Consider the following 12152-nt stretch of genomic DNA (forward strand, 5'->3'; position numbering starts at 1 on the left):
TTTATACACATTGTAAAGAAAAAGACGTTTTTCACACCCACTTTGGCTTTTTCCATGCGAGATGCGTCTGCTTGGAAGGTTGGATACTTGACTGGAAAGCGCACACCTGTACGTTAACAATCAATCATAGAAAGATTCACGCCTAATCTAATCCACCTGGGTCTGCATCGTCGTTCATAACACCCTCTGTAGAAACTCATAGGTTCCGTTAGTTTGAGTCAAGCAGCTCAAACGTGTTCAGCGTGCGTAAATGTCAAACATGCCCACCAAAAACTGTGCTGACGAGCGGCTCTCCAAATATAAAAACAAGGGCAAAGATTTGGCAGTAAGTAGCCAGTTATCTATCAAAGCCACACATAAAAGCAATTCTATCTAAACTGCTTCGTTCCCTCTCGCAGAAACTTCGGGAGAAAAGGATCTCTGAGTGCGTGGAGCTGCGCAAAGCTCAGAAAAACGAGAATTTTCTCAAGAGACGAAACATAACGCTGTCGTCCCTCCCCGACGAAGACGCCATTTCTCCTGGAAGCGACGAGAAAGTCCGTTCATGGGAACTTTAAATAACCGCATTGAAATTAGTGGAGCTTCTCACCTGGCGTATCTGTCCCGCAGGTGACACTCGAGGATATTATCAAAGACGTGAACAGCGAATGCAGAGAGACCCAGACACGAGGCTGTCAGGCAGCCAGGTGAGCCATCAGGGATGATTAACGGTTTTTAAATCTGAGGCCAAGTATTGTCATATTAATGATTTTTCTAAAAAGGTATCTGTACAGAAAAATAAGCTTAAATATAAGGATGTCTCCTGGGGGAACTTTTAGAAATGGCGGCTAATTGAATTTCCTTATGTCCTAACCCTGGACCCTGATGGTGCTAGAAATCAATTCTGTCCTCCCCTCCCTCAGGAAGCTGCTTTCTACAGGGCGTGATTCTCCTCTGAAAGAGGTTATAGATGCAGGCCTGCTTGCCCGTTTTGTGTCCTTCCTGTCCATGGATGATGAGCCAGCACTGCAGTTTGAAGCAGCATGGGCTCTTACCAACATCGCCTCTGGGACATCTTGGCATACACAGCAGGTATCTGTGCTGAAATGAGGAGGCACAGGCCTTATGTGCACTGTGCAGCTGACTATCATTGTAACAATGAACACATCAGGTCATGCTCACAATAACTGAATTTCTGCTCTGAGGTGGTGGAACATGGGGCTGTGCCAGCTTTTATCAACTTGCTGGCCTCACCGAAGTTGCACATCAGTGAACAGGCTGTCTGGGCTCTGGGAAACATTGCAGGTGAAAACAAACTAAACTTCAGTCATGTGTGACGTTGATGTTAAAATGATGCAACTGAAGAGGTACTAAAATGCTGACTTTGTCTTTGTATGGAAGGATATTCTATTCATATATATATTAGATATATATTTCTAATGCGACTTACTACAGTAGCTGGTCAACATGCTCTCTGCAGAAGCAGGATTTAATGTCAACATGAAAACTGAAGAGCAGTTTTTCCACAAACACACTTGAAACCTGAAAAATTGATTGTAACGTACAGACTTGTAAGGTGGATATTTGCATCACATGACTAATGCGGTCACCTAATCATAAATTATACGAATTGCAATGCAGGCCATGTTTGACATTGTTATGTGAACAAAGCTTAAGAAACTGCAAAAAAAATATCAACAATGGTGCTTGCTAGAACCACTACGAAATGTTTATGGCGTTTAAATGGCAAATGTATTCCTCTGGTTCCCATCTATGGAACAGTTGGTTTGCCAGTCATGACTCCTTCCCAATCCAGACTGAAATAGTTGAATGCTGTCTATTGCAGGCAAGATGCCAACTACTCACTTACAAAACCCACTATAAAAAGGGAAACTGCACCTACAACCCACTTCAGTGGTTGTCAATCACAATTGTAAACTCTTGGCAGGTGATGGTTCGGCTTTTCGAGATGTCCTGATCGAGTGCAATGTCATCCCAGCCTTGCTTGCGCGCATCTCCCCAGACACACCAGTAAGTCAGAGCTTTGCATGACCTGCTCAAAACTGTGCACATAGATCTTTCAGAGTCAAGGATGCATTTCTTTAAAGCCAGCTGCTATAAAGAACTCAGTTTAATGAAGCATTACGTACACTTTGGATAAGTGGAATTTATATACATGGACTACTTATTTATTTATATTTTTTTTAAATCAGAGCTTAGTACCTAATAAAGCCAGTTCTGGTCAAAATTAATTTGGAGCATTAGTGAACCAAATCACTAGGGGCCCCATAAAACCAAGAAATGGCATGTAGTATGTAGTTATTATTTGAACTTTTACTACACGAGTTTAGAGTGTTTAAAAGAAACTATTAAAATTAATCTAATTTTAAACTCATTCCATGTGCAGCTGTCATGCATACATTTCCCAGCATGTAGTTCATGATTAATACATGAACAGCGTCATTCTGCTGCATTTAGTCTCTTCAGTTTCAAACTCTGGATTGCCTTGCACAAGAGTATACAGTTGGATAATACCTGAAAAATGATTGCACTTTAAGACCTAATTGTAGTTATTTTCAGAACAACAAGACCAATGATCTAGGGACTTGGTTCATGTTTTGAGTCGACATTAAAAGCTGGAATCAAATGGAAACAGCTGTTCTCAATAGTCTTGCATTTAGACACTTGTCTCCATACTTTATGCCTGCATCCATCTTTGTCTATGGCTACTACTGACTTTGCTTGAGCCTATTTAAATGTTTGCAATTCTCTGGAGTTTGAATGTACTTTTAAAACTGGAAGATTTAATAATTCAAAATTACTCAAGTACAAATCTGCCTGTCAGAGGTAGCCGTTACTGCTGTACGGTTCCATTAATGGACATTTATAACTGCAGGTTGGATACCTGCGTAACCTAACATGGACTCTGTCAAACTTGTGTCGAAACAAGAACCCGAGTCCACCCTTGTCTGCTGTGCAGCAGGTAAGTGAAACCACTGCTCTGTAACGGCTCTTTCAGTTAAAGCTGTTTTGCCAGCAAAACTAATGTGCCGTCTCCGTTATTCCTTCAGATGCTTCCTTCTCTGATCCAGTTGCTCCACCTCAATGATAAAAACATCCTGTCCGACTCATGCTGGGCAGTCTCTTACCTTTCAGATGGCAATAATGATCGCATTGACGTTGTAGTGAAAACTGGCGTCATCCCTCGACTGGTGGCGCTCATGACCCACAAGGACCTCTGCGTATTGGTAGTGTGGTCTCAGATTATAACCCATACATTTTTTTGTTTTCCCTTCAGTAGATATTTTTAAAGAGTTTGTATCTCAGAGATTGCTTTAATTTGTGCTCATACGTCCAGACCCCAGCTCTCCGTTCCATCGGGAACATAGTGAGTGGCTCTGACCTGCACACCCAGATGGTGATTGATGCTGGTGTTCTCAACTTCCTACCAAATTTGATGAGGCACCCAAAATCCACCGTGCAGAAAGAGGCAGCATGGGCACTGTCAAACATTGCTGCTGGACCTTGTAAGCAAATCCAACAGCTCATAACCTGCGGCCTACTTCCTCCCCTTGTGGAACTGCTCAGGAATGTAAGTAGCTTTCAGATCGTTTGTTCAAATGGTTGTCAAGAACTGCTTTGACAATGAAAGCCTGATGTCTACTTGCTTAATTTCAGTCATGACTATATGGAGCCAAACATTAACTTTGCAAATTGCTGCTTGGAGATAAAACTAATGCAATTCAGCTTAATTTCAAGTTGGCTGGACTTCAATTGCCCCTCTCCTGAAGCCTTCATTAGCTTAACGCCTATAACTTTTTTTTTATTTATTTTTTTTATCTTCATCTTACTCAAAATTGCCAGTTAACAAACAATTGTTCATTCTTTCAGGGAGACTTCAAGGCTCAAAAGGAGGCAGTGTGGGCAGTGACAAACTTCACCAGTGGGGGCACTGTAGAGCAGGTGGTCCATTTGGTGCAGAGTGGAGCTCTGGAAGCCATCATCAACCTGCTGCAGGTCAAAGATGCTAAAGTCATTCTAGTCATACTTGAAGCCATCAACAATATGTTCATGGTGAGAACAAAACAAATTTTCTAAACTTAACTATTGGATCAAAACCAGACCTTGATCAGATGGGTTTTGGTAACTGACTTCAGGCTGCTGAGAAGCTTGGGGAAAAGGAGAAGCTTTGCCTGTTGATTGAAGAACTGGGAGGGCTGGAACGCATTGAAACACTGCAAAACCATGACAACAATGTAGTGTATCAGGCTGCGCATACCCTCATCGAGAAACACTTCAGTGACGTAAGTCCAACGTCACTACGCATGTTGATATTAAACACTTGCAGCTTAATGCATTATGCTTGCATGTGAGGTTTTTGTGTATCCACAAGTTTGAAAACTTCCTAACATAATTTGTTCTCCTAGGGTGAAGTTGAAGAAGTCCAGGTTGACACTACAGAAGATGAATTTGTATTGGAGACTTCTGATGTTCAGAGAAACTTTAGAATTTAGAATTTTAAAGTGTTTTGATAAATTCTTGTAAAGGAAAATAAACTTGTTACTCATATTTGTTTCTGGTCCTGGCTACATGTGGATGACTTTCAATGTGCTACATCTAGTAACGCCTTCATTCATGTAGCGTGGTGATCCAGTTTAAAACAAAGGGTTATTTTTCCATGGATTAGGGACATCAGTTCTTGAAGACAATCGATATGGGGGGAATTAAAAAATTTCCATTGCAAAACTGCATTTTTGTGAAATCAAAGATTTAGAGCAACTTGTTTTTTTTTTTTTTTTGGGGTTCAATGGTATTACAGGAAAATGCAGCATTGCTGCAACAGGTACTGGGTCACAAGTTTGGAAGCGCATCTTGCTGAAGATATTGTAGTCTGCAACAGTCGTACAGATCCTTGCTCCAGTGCTTATGATCCCAGATAAGGACATGTCATTTTGGACAAATTCCTAAACACTTTCCTCCAGTGTTGTGAAGAGAGGATAAGCAATTTAGAAATGTAAAGAAGTCTAAAGGTGTTTAAAAAAAAAAAAAAAAATTGGAAACTCTTTACATGTCTAAGTGGTCCATACAAATGTGTTTTTCACAAGACTGTATTTAAGTTCCAATATGGTACCCTCCATTTGTAGAGACTCCACAGCCAAAACGATAGCAATGCTTATTACAGACAAAAATATCCAAGTATTGAGTCAGTTGAAGGGAGAATATTCTATGGTTCACTAGAGGTGAGTAATCTATTTCGGTTGCAACTTTTAGGCAAAGACGGTGCAACAATGAAAGGAAGCTGACTTTAAAATAAAACTACCAGTTTAATTGCTTACAAACATACAGTCTACATGGAGTGAACTTAACATGAATCCTTAAATATAGCAGCATCCCACAGGGTTGTTGGCAGTGTGGATGTTTATTCAGAATATAACTGGAACACTTTATTCTGTAACTGGCCTGCAGTCCATCTCTTACTTTCTCATGCTTCACTGAGTTGCTTTCATAAGAAAGCTCATACTGAGTTTCCAATATCCAACTTGGAAAAAAAAAACATTACAGCAATGGCAACATGAAAGTCTGACTTGACTTCATTTCAGTCTCTATAAAAAATAAAGTGGGGAAGGGCAAAATTTGAGTGCTGCTTTCAAACTGCCAATTTTCTACAACGATATGCCTTTTATCTGACCATAACGACTCCTGACAAAATGAATCCCATTGCAAAGCTCTGGTGAAAGCCAAAATCTTCTATTTCGAAAAGGACACCTGCAAACTTGAATGAACTTGAACGCATAGTAGAGGAGTGTCAAACTACCACCAGGCAGCTGAAAGAGGTTTCAAGAAGTCCAAGTGAAACATTTAGGCTTAATTGTTGCCAAATGTTCTGCAGCCAAATATCCGTGTGGGATGATTGTGTCTGGGATATATTTCATGTTTGTATTTATTCATTTGATTAAAAGTTTTGACTATTAAAACAACCTGATTACACTAAATTGATGTATTTGCATTTATTTACAAAGATATTCAAAATGATGTACTCACAATTATTCTGAGCAGGATTGCTCTTGGCAGAGAGTTTGTCTCCTGCAGAAGCACCAGACATTTTACTTTCAAAACGGTCTTTACATGCGTGTCTACATCTTCTCGTAGGTAAGTTCATGTCCACAGGTGGAGCAAGTTTTCTTGTAGAGGTCCTGCTCTGGATCCACCACCTGCTCTGGTCCGTACTCATGTTGGTGAGTGCTGGTGTTTTTGGTCCACATGCTGCTCCTCACTGCCCTGCGCAGCTCTGACACACACACAGTAGGTGTTCAACATCACATAGCGTGACTTATTTGGCATGTGATCCTCCCCTCACACAGGAAACCAACCTTTGACCTTCTTGTTGAATCGCTTTTGTTTCTGCACTTCTCTGTTTTCTTCCCTCATCTCTCTGGCTTCCTCCAAGGCCTCCTCTGAACCCCAAACCTCCATACATCTCTTCTCCACCTGAGACAGACAAACACAAACATTTTAGGTAAATGTTTTTAGATTAAATTTTTCATCCAAAGGATAGTGTTCAAGTATGACACATAAACATATCGCAGTCTCTGTCACATTAGTCAACGATAAAGAATTTGTGTATTTCCATGAAAAATCTTGTGTACCTGTAGCTTGAGGTAGAGCTTCATATCCCCCCAGCGTGAGTTATGAGGGTTTTTCCTCAGGATAAACCTGAGAGGAGGCTCTCTTATGTCAAAGTCGCAGTCCTTCAACAGGTAGTGCTGCTTGGACTCTGTTCTGGAGATCAGCTTGTGCTTCTCTTCGTTGTCTCTTAAGAGGACAAAGGCTTCAATTGTCAATCCACCTTAATTTCGTTGTACTTCTGTGCAATGACAATGAAGCTTTCTATTCTGATCGCCTTAAAGTCATATTGTTAGCCTAAAAAGTTGGAAATGTTACAATAAATCACCTTAAGACATACTTTAAATAAATATAAACCTGCACATATGCGCCTTAAATGGAACTTGTAAAATTTGCATACAAGTAGGCTAATAGAAACAGTGTTTGTTTTTTTTTTTCTAAAAGGGCTGCCACAATCTAATGCTTAATTTTCTCCTTAATTCAATCTGTGACTGCATTTCAAACCACAAAACTCTGCCTCATTTGCCTTGGCGTCACCTATGAAAAAATATAGCAGCACGAAATGCAAAGAAAAAAGAAAAAAAACTGTATTTGAAACTTAATCTATTCATAATTCAACCAAACTAGGTGTGCGTGTGTTTGTACCTGCACTTGTCACATACAGACAAGTCAAAGCTGTTGCTGAGGAAGGAGTCCATAAAGGGCTTTTGACAGTCATCACACAGCAGGTACTCTGGTTCAATCACAGGAGCTGAGAACAAAGCACACACACACACACACACACACACACACACACACACACACACACACACACACACACACACACACACACGCGCACACACACACACACACACACACACACATTAATGTAAGAAACGCGCGCGCGCAAACACACAAACTCACTCCCGCTACGGAACCCACAAACTCACTCCCGCTACGGAACCCACAAACACACCTGGCTGATGCACCACCTTCTTGGCCTTCTGCTCTCCCTCTCCGTCATCCTCATCCTCGATGAAGAAACCAGCACCAGAGTCGATGGTCTTGGAAACTTTGGCCGAAGTAGCGCCCTCCACCGCGGCCAGAGGCTGACGCGCTAGTCGGGCTTGTCGGAGCATCAACGCCCGCTGCCGGTTCCTCTCGATTTTAGCCCGCATAGCTGCGGAAAGCTCGGGTTTGGGACTCTGTTCTGGGCCGGGACCGGCAGCATCATCTCCCTCTGATTCTGGCCGATCCATGCTGCTCTGCCACAACACAGTGTGTGCAATTTGGACACATACAATGTGCTGTATTAAGCTATTGTTATGAAACTGACAGCGGCATACTTCCGGTTTCTTCTTCTGTGGAGTTTAACGGCAGCTGACTTCCTCGAAGTAGCGTTACTGCCATCCTCAGGATCTGATACGTCATCTGTTTTAATTCTTATTAAACGACCTGCAGCTTTCAAGAACCCCAAGATCCCTGTCTTAACACCCAAAGTCAAGATACTTAAAAAAAAAAAAATGTTATCATGTCACGATTATATGTTAAACTATTCACACAAATAAGTGTATATGGCATCTGTCTCCATGAGTGTGTGACCCTGTGCATGTGCATGTGTGCGTTTAACAGGTGCCAACCTGGATGGGTTAAATGTTGAGGAGTAATTTTGTGTATTTTCCCTGTATTTACATGACATTAAAATCTGATCTTAATCTTAATCACACAATCCAGCCTGGTGTTTCTTTATCATACTATTTAAATTACTATGTCCAATTACTATGTCCAATTCTTAACCAGGTTATTTCAATTTCCTATTTTCCATGTCTCACTACTCTTATTATTAATTAGGCACTTATTAATTAAAAAGTGCCTGCCTTTTTTTGTTTCTTGATCCCAATACTGTTGCAATCCCTCATGAATCCTCATTTTGACTAAACTCTTCCTTTCTGGGCTTGATGATCTGATGAATTCAGTTATTCATTCATACCCCATACTATTATTATCCAACTTAGAGTCACGAGGGGCTGGTGACTATCCCCAGCTGCCATCGAGCAACAGGCAGGGTATAATCTGGACAGGTCACCAGTTTATCACAGGTCCACACAGAGACAAGGTGTACATGCACACACTTAACATGCATGTTTTTGAATGGTGGGAGGAAGCCGGAGTATGAGGATAGAATCCACACATGCAACGGGAGGACATGTCCTCAGATGTCCCGCTAATCTCTACCACATAATGCTGACCATGGCAGCCAGCCATGCATAATTCTATGAGAGGCTTATGTCAAAGTAAACCTCATCAAACACTGATAAATGATGAAATTTGTCAGGTATTGTGTGGAAGTTTGAAATATGGCTCATTATAGTTAAGATATCGCCATGAGATAAAGTTACTCTACAGAATGTTACTCTGTTTTATAGTAATGCTATTGAGAATGAGGAGTCACGTGACTCCTGTCGGCCGATCGGCTATGTTGGCAGGAGACGCTATTGGTTGCTTGATGTCCACTACCCGTAATAATAACCGGACTGTGCGCAATCTATTTCTAGAGGACATTATTTCTGTACCTTGTGCAATCTCAGCTTGGAGTGGATATGCCAACGATATATGCTGGACCAAGGCTTGGACACTACCCAACAGATTCTTACTGGTCAATAAAGTAAAAGAAGTGTCCTTTAAAATCATTCACCGTTTTTACCCAGTTAAATCCTTTTTAGCTAAATTCAGTAATGATATTGATACTAATTGTACTCTTTGTAATACACATCCAGAATAACTTATTCATCTTTTTTGGTTTTGTGATTTTTCAAGAGACTTGTGGCGAAAGATTTGTCGTTTTATAATTGACCATATTTGTGAAACTTTTGAGTTACATTTGCAAGATGTTTTATTTGGTTTTACCAATTTTAGTAAGAAGCTGGATGAGGAATATTTTCTTTATAATTTAATTATTCTTCTGGCAAAATTCCATATACATAAGTGTAAAGTACTTAAAATGAGGCCTTCTTTTGTTTATTTTCATAGGGACGTGGACATTTATCTCAAAAACATTTATGCCTCACAGAACAAAAAAGCAATCAAAACTGTGAATTTATGTACAAAATTTAATATTGTTTTATAGATGTGTGTCTGCTTTGTTTGTGTCTGCATTATCTAACCCCTGGCGTATAGTTATTGTATCTGTCTTTGTTTCTGTAATTGTCTGTTTTTATAATTAAAAAAAAAAAAAAAAACTTAACTGATGTTAAGCCAAAAAAAGCCAAGTATCAGCATTTATTCTGGACCCGTGCAGTGTTTATTGCTGACAATGAATTCAATGAAAACTGACAATGATCCTTTCGAAAATTTAAGTTCTCATTTATTTGACCATAACACTTCATACAGAGATAAATAATATATGTTTTTACAGTATAGTACATGATTCAAGTAGTATGTGAATAAGATTCCATACTTACATAACACATGAGGGAGATACAACACCATTTCACTATTTGTCGTGGTATTGAAACTGGTCAAGGAGAGTTCTTATGGACATTCGTAAAATGCACTCATTCATTCAAACATCCCTCGCCTTCAGATGATCCATAAAAACAAAAAGAAAAAAAAAATAGAGGCGATACTGTATCGACAAGCTACATCTGAACTTGAGTGTGAGCAAATAAAGTTGTGCTGATGTTTATAAACTACTGCATGTGTTGACTAGGACTACATACAGGAACTTATATTCACATACAGTATGTCTCCATGTACAATTCATAAACTTCTTTATAAATATAAACACACAATTAAAGTTTTTTGACATTGGGAACGAATGGAGGGAATTATATGGAACCTCAATTTTACATTGATTTGGGAAAAAAATGTTTGGATTGTAGAGTTGATTTTCTGATTTTATAATTAAATCTAAAAGGGAAAGTCAGATTTGGGAGTCTAAAAAAATGTGTTTACATTCAAAATGAAAAAGCGACACAAATGCAAATTATGCTTGAATACAGTTTCCAAGACCAGGTTAGCACACAGAATATAAAAATTCTAAAAAACAAACAGGACACCATATTTTGCTTTTATTTATCTCCTCTGTTGTTTCAAGATTGCACCGCAACTTTCTTTTTCATTTTTCTGCACTTTTATAAATGAAAAATAGACAACGATTGTTGCTGAGAGACGTCCAAAGAGCCTTCGTTGAACATTTCTCACATACATGAGGGGAAAAAAATGTACTTCATATATTCAACAGAGAAAGCAGGCAACATAAGGAAGATATCAAACTAATCTGCACTGCATAGGCAGCTACAGTGTACACGTTATTACTGGGTCATATTTAAAACAAGATGCTTGTTTCTCCTGAATATTTTGAGCAGTTTGGGGCACTGATAGTTATCAGATTATTCAAATTAATAACTCTGATACTTTGCATATACCAGGGCAGTCAGGCAGTTCAGCAGCAACAGGTGGTGCAATGATGAAGACAAGATGGACGACATTGACACTAATGACATTACCTTGCTGTCTGAGCAAGGCCCTTAATGGGTCCCAATACTTGCCTCACATCATGTTTATTTTCACCCGCTTTCATTGGCAGTTTGGAAACCGCATAAAACAAAACAGGAAACAAACAAAAAAAACAAGCAAAATTTAATATACAGATGTCCGTAAATCTGAGAGCAACACTGCCATACCAGGAAGGGAAAGTTTCAGACACTTCTTTTTTGCATAATATATTGTTTAAAGTTGTAACTTCTTCAGATTAATTGCACTACCTAATGAAAATGATGCATTCGTTTAACTTTTTTGATAACTATAAAATGAACTCATCCTCGGGATGGTGAAGATGATGATGACGAAAACCAGCCTCATCAGAGTGTGTAAGTGAGGCTCTTTGCTGTCCGTGGACCTATCGACTTATTGGGACTGCACAGACATGTCTGTGATCCTGATTCAAAGTGCACAAATGCAGGTCGGAAAACCTCTTTTTGTTGATGCCATGTCCTCAAAAGAAGACTGCGCCGGTACCACGACAAGAACAATAGTATGCCTGCTGGTTGTCACTATGTGCATCAAATAAATCAGTACGTGAGTAGTTTTAAATCAAAACACTGACCAAAACAGTTGATGATACCTTTGATATGGAACACTCCGTTTTTATATTGGAAGAAAACTTAAAAAAGGTCAAACAGATACAATACAACAGAAAGAAAAAAACAGTCTTTTGTCCATCACTTGTTGTCCAAAGAGCAAAATCAGGAAACTGAATTTATTCTTTTCTAAAGTGGTAGATGTAAAGGCAGCCAGAACAGACAAAGTCATGTTCAGAAGCTCATTACAGTACAGGAAATCATCCAAATAAGATACTTGTTTTATATACATATATATATATATATATATATATATATATATATATATATATATATATGTATATGTGTGTGTGTGTGTGTGTGTGAAAGTAGACCTAATGAAAACCTTAGCCAGTTTACACTACTTAGTCTTTCTCTGTACTTTACCATGAATGCGATAAACACTACAATAGCTATTTATGCCAAATGGGATCTAAATCTGTGTCTGAA

At 39.3% G+C, this 12152-nt stretch overlaps 2 protein-coding genes across 2 annotated transcripts; one reads left to right on the plus strand and one right to left on the minus strand.

Annotated features, from left to right (window-relative positions):
* The first annotated feature begins 259 nt into the window (after window positions 1-259).
* Window positions 260-4493, plus strand: kpna7 (karyopherin alpha 7 (importin alpha 8)). The gene is made up of 12 exons (XM_075464282.1): window positions 260-325; window positions 399-536; window positions 610-686; window positions 903-1071; window positions 1185-1284; window positions 1928-2010; window positions 2876-2962; window positions 3051-3227; window positions 3338-3571; window positions 3871-4053; window positions 4137-4283; window positions 4407-4493. Exons 1-12 carry the CDS (start codon window positions 260-262, stop codon window positions 4491-4493), a joined length of 1548 nt encoding a protein of 515 aa, XP_075320397.1.
* A 790-nt stretch (window positions 4494-5283) lies between these two features.
* On the minus strand, window positions 5284-7942 carry xpa (xeroderma pigmentosum, complementation group A). The gene is made up of 5 exons (XM_075464540.1): window positions 7559-7942; window positions 7249-7354; window positions 6627-6792; window positions 6351-6468; window positions 5284-6268 (listed from the first exon to the last, which is right to left on the minus strand). Exons 1-5 carry the CDS (start codon window positions 7839-7841, stop codon window positions 6114-6116), a joined length of 828 nt encoding a protein of 275 aa, XP_075320655.1. The 5' UTR covers window positions 7842-7942; the 3' UTR covers window positions 5284-6113.
* Window positions 7943-12152: the final 4210 nt, after the last annotated feature.

This window comes from Odontesthes bonariensis, chromosome 4, assembly GCF_027942865.1.
Source record: "Odontesthes bonariensis isolate fOdoBon6 chromosome 4, fOdoBon6.hap1, whole genome shotgun sequence".
NCBI lineage: Eukaryota > Metazoa > Chordata > Actinopteri > Atheriniformes > Atherinopsidae > Odontesthes > Odontesthes bonariensis.

Excerpts from the sequence above, each read along its gene's own strand:
- kpna7 (XM_075464282.1), top strand. The coding sequence starts at position 260 with ATGCCCACCAAAAACTGTGCTGACGAGCGGCTCTCCAAATATAAAAAC. Across the intron at positions 1,072-1,184 it reads CATCTTGGCATACACAGCAG|GTGGTGGAACATGGGGCTGT; the intron begins GTATCTGTGCTG and ends TTCTGCTCTGAG. Across the intron at positions 2,011-2,875 it reads GCATCTCCCCAGACACACCA|GTTGGATACCTGCGTAACCT; the intron begins GTAAGTCAGAGC and ends TTATAACTGCAG.
- xpa (XM_075464540.1), bottom strand. The coding sequence starts at position 7,841 with ATGGATCGGCCAGAATCAGAGGGAGATGATGCTGCCGGTCCCGGCCCA. Across the intron at positions 6,793-7,248 it reads TCTGTATGTGACAAGTGCAG|AGACAACGAAGAGAAGCACA; the intron begins GTACAAACACAC and ends TGTCCTCTTAAG. Across the intron at positions 6,469-6,626 it reads AGCTCTACCTCAAGCTACAG|GTGGAGAAGAGATGTATGGA; the intron begins GTACACAAGATT and ends TGTCTGTCTCAG.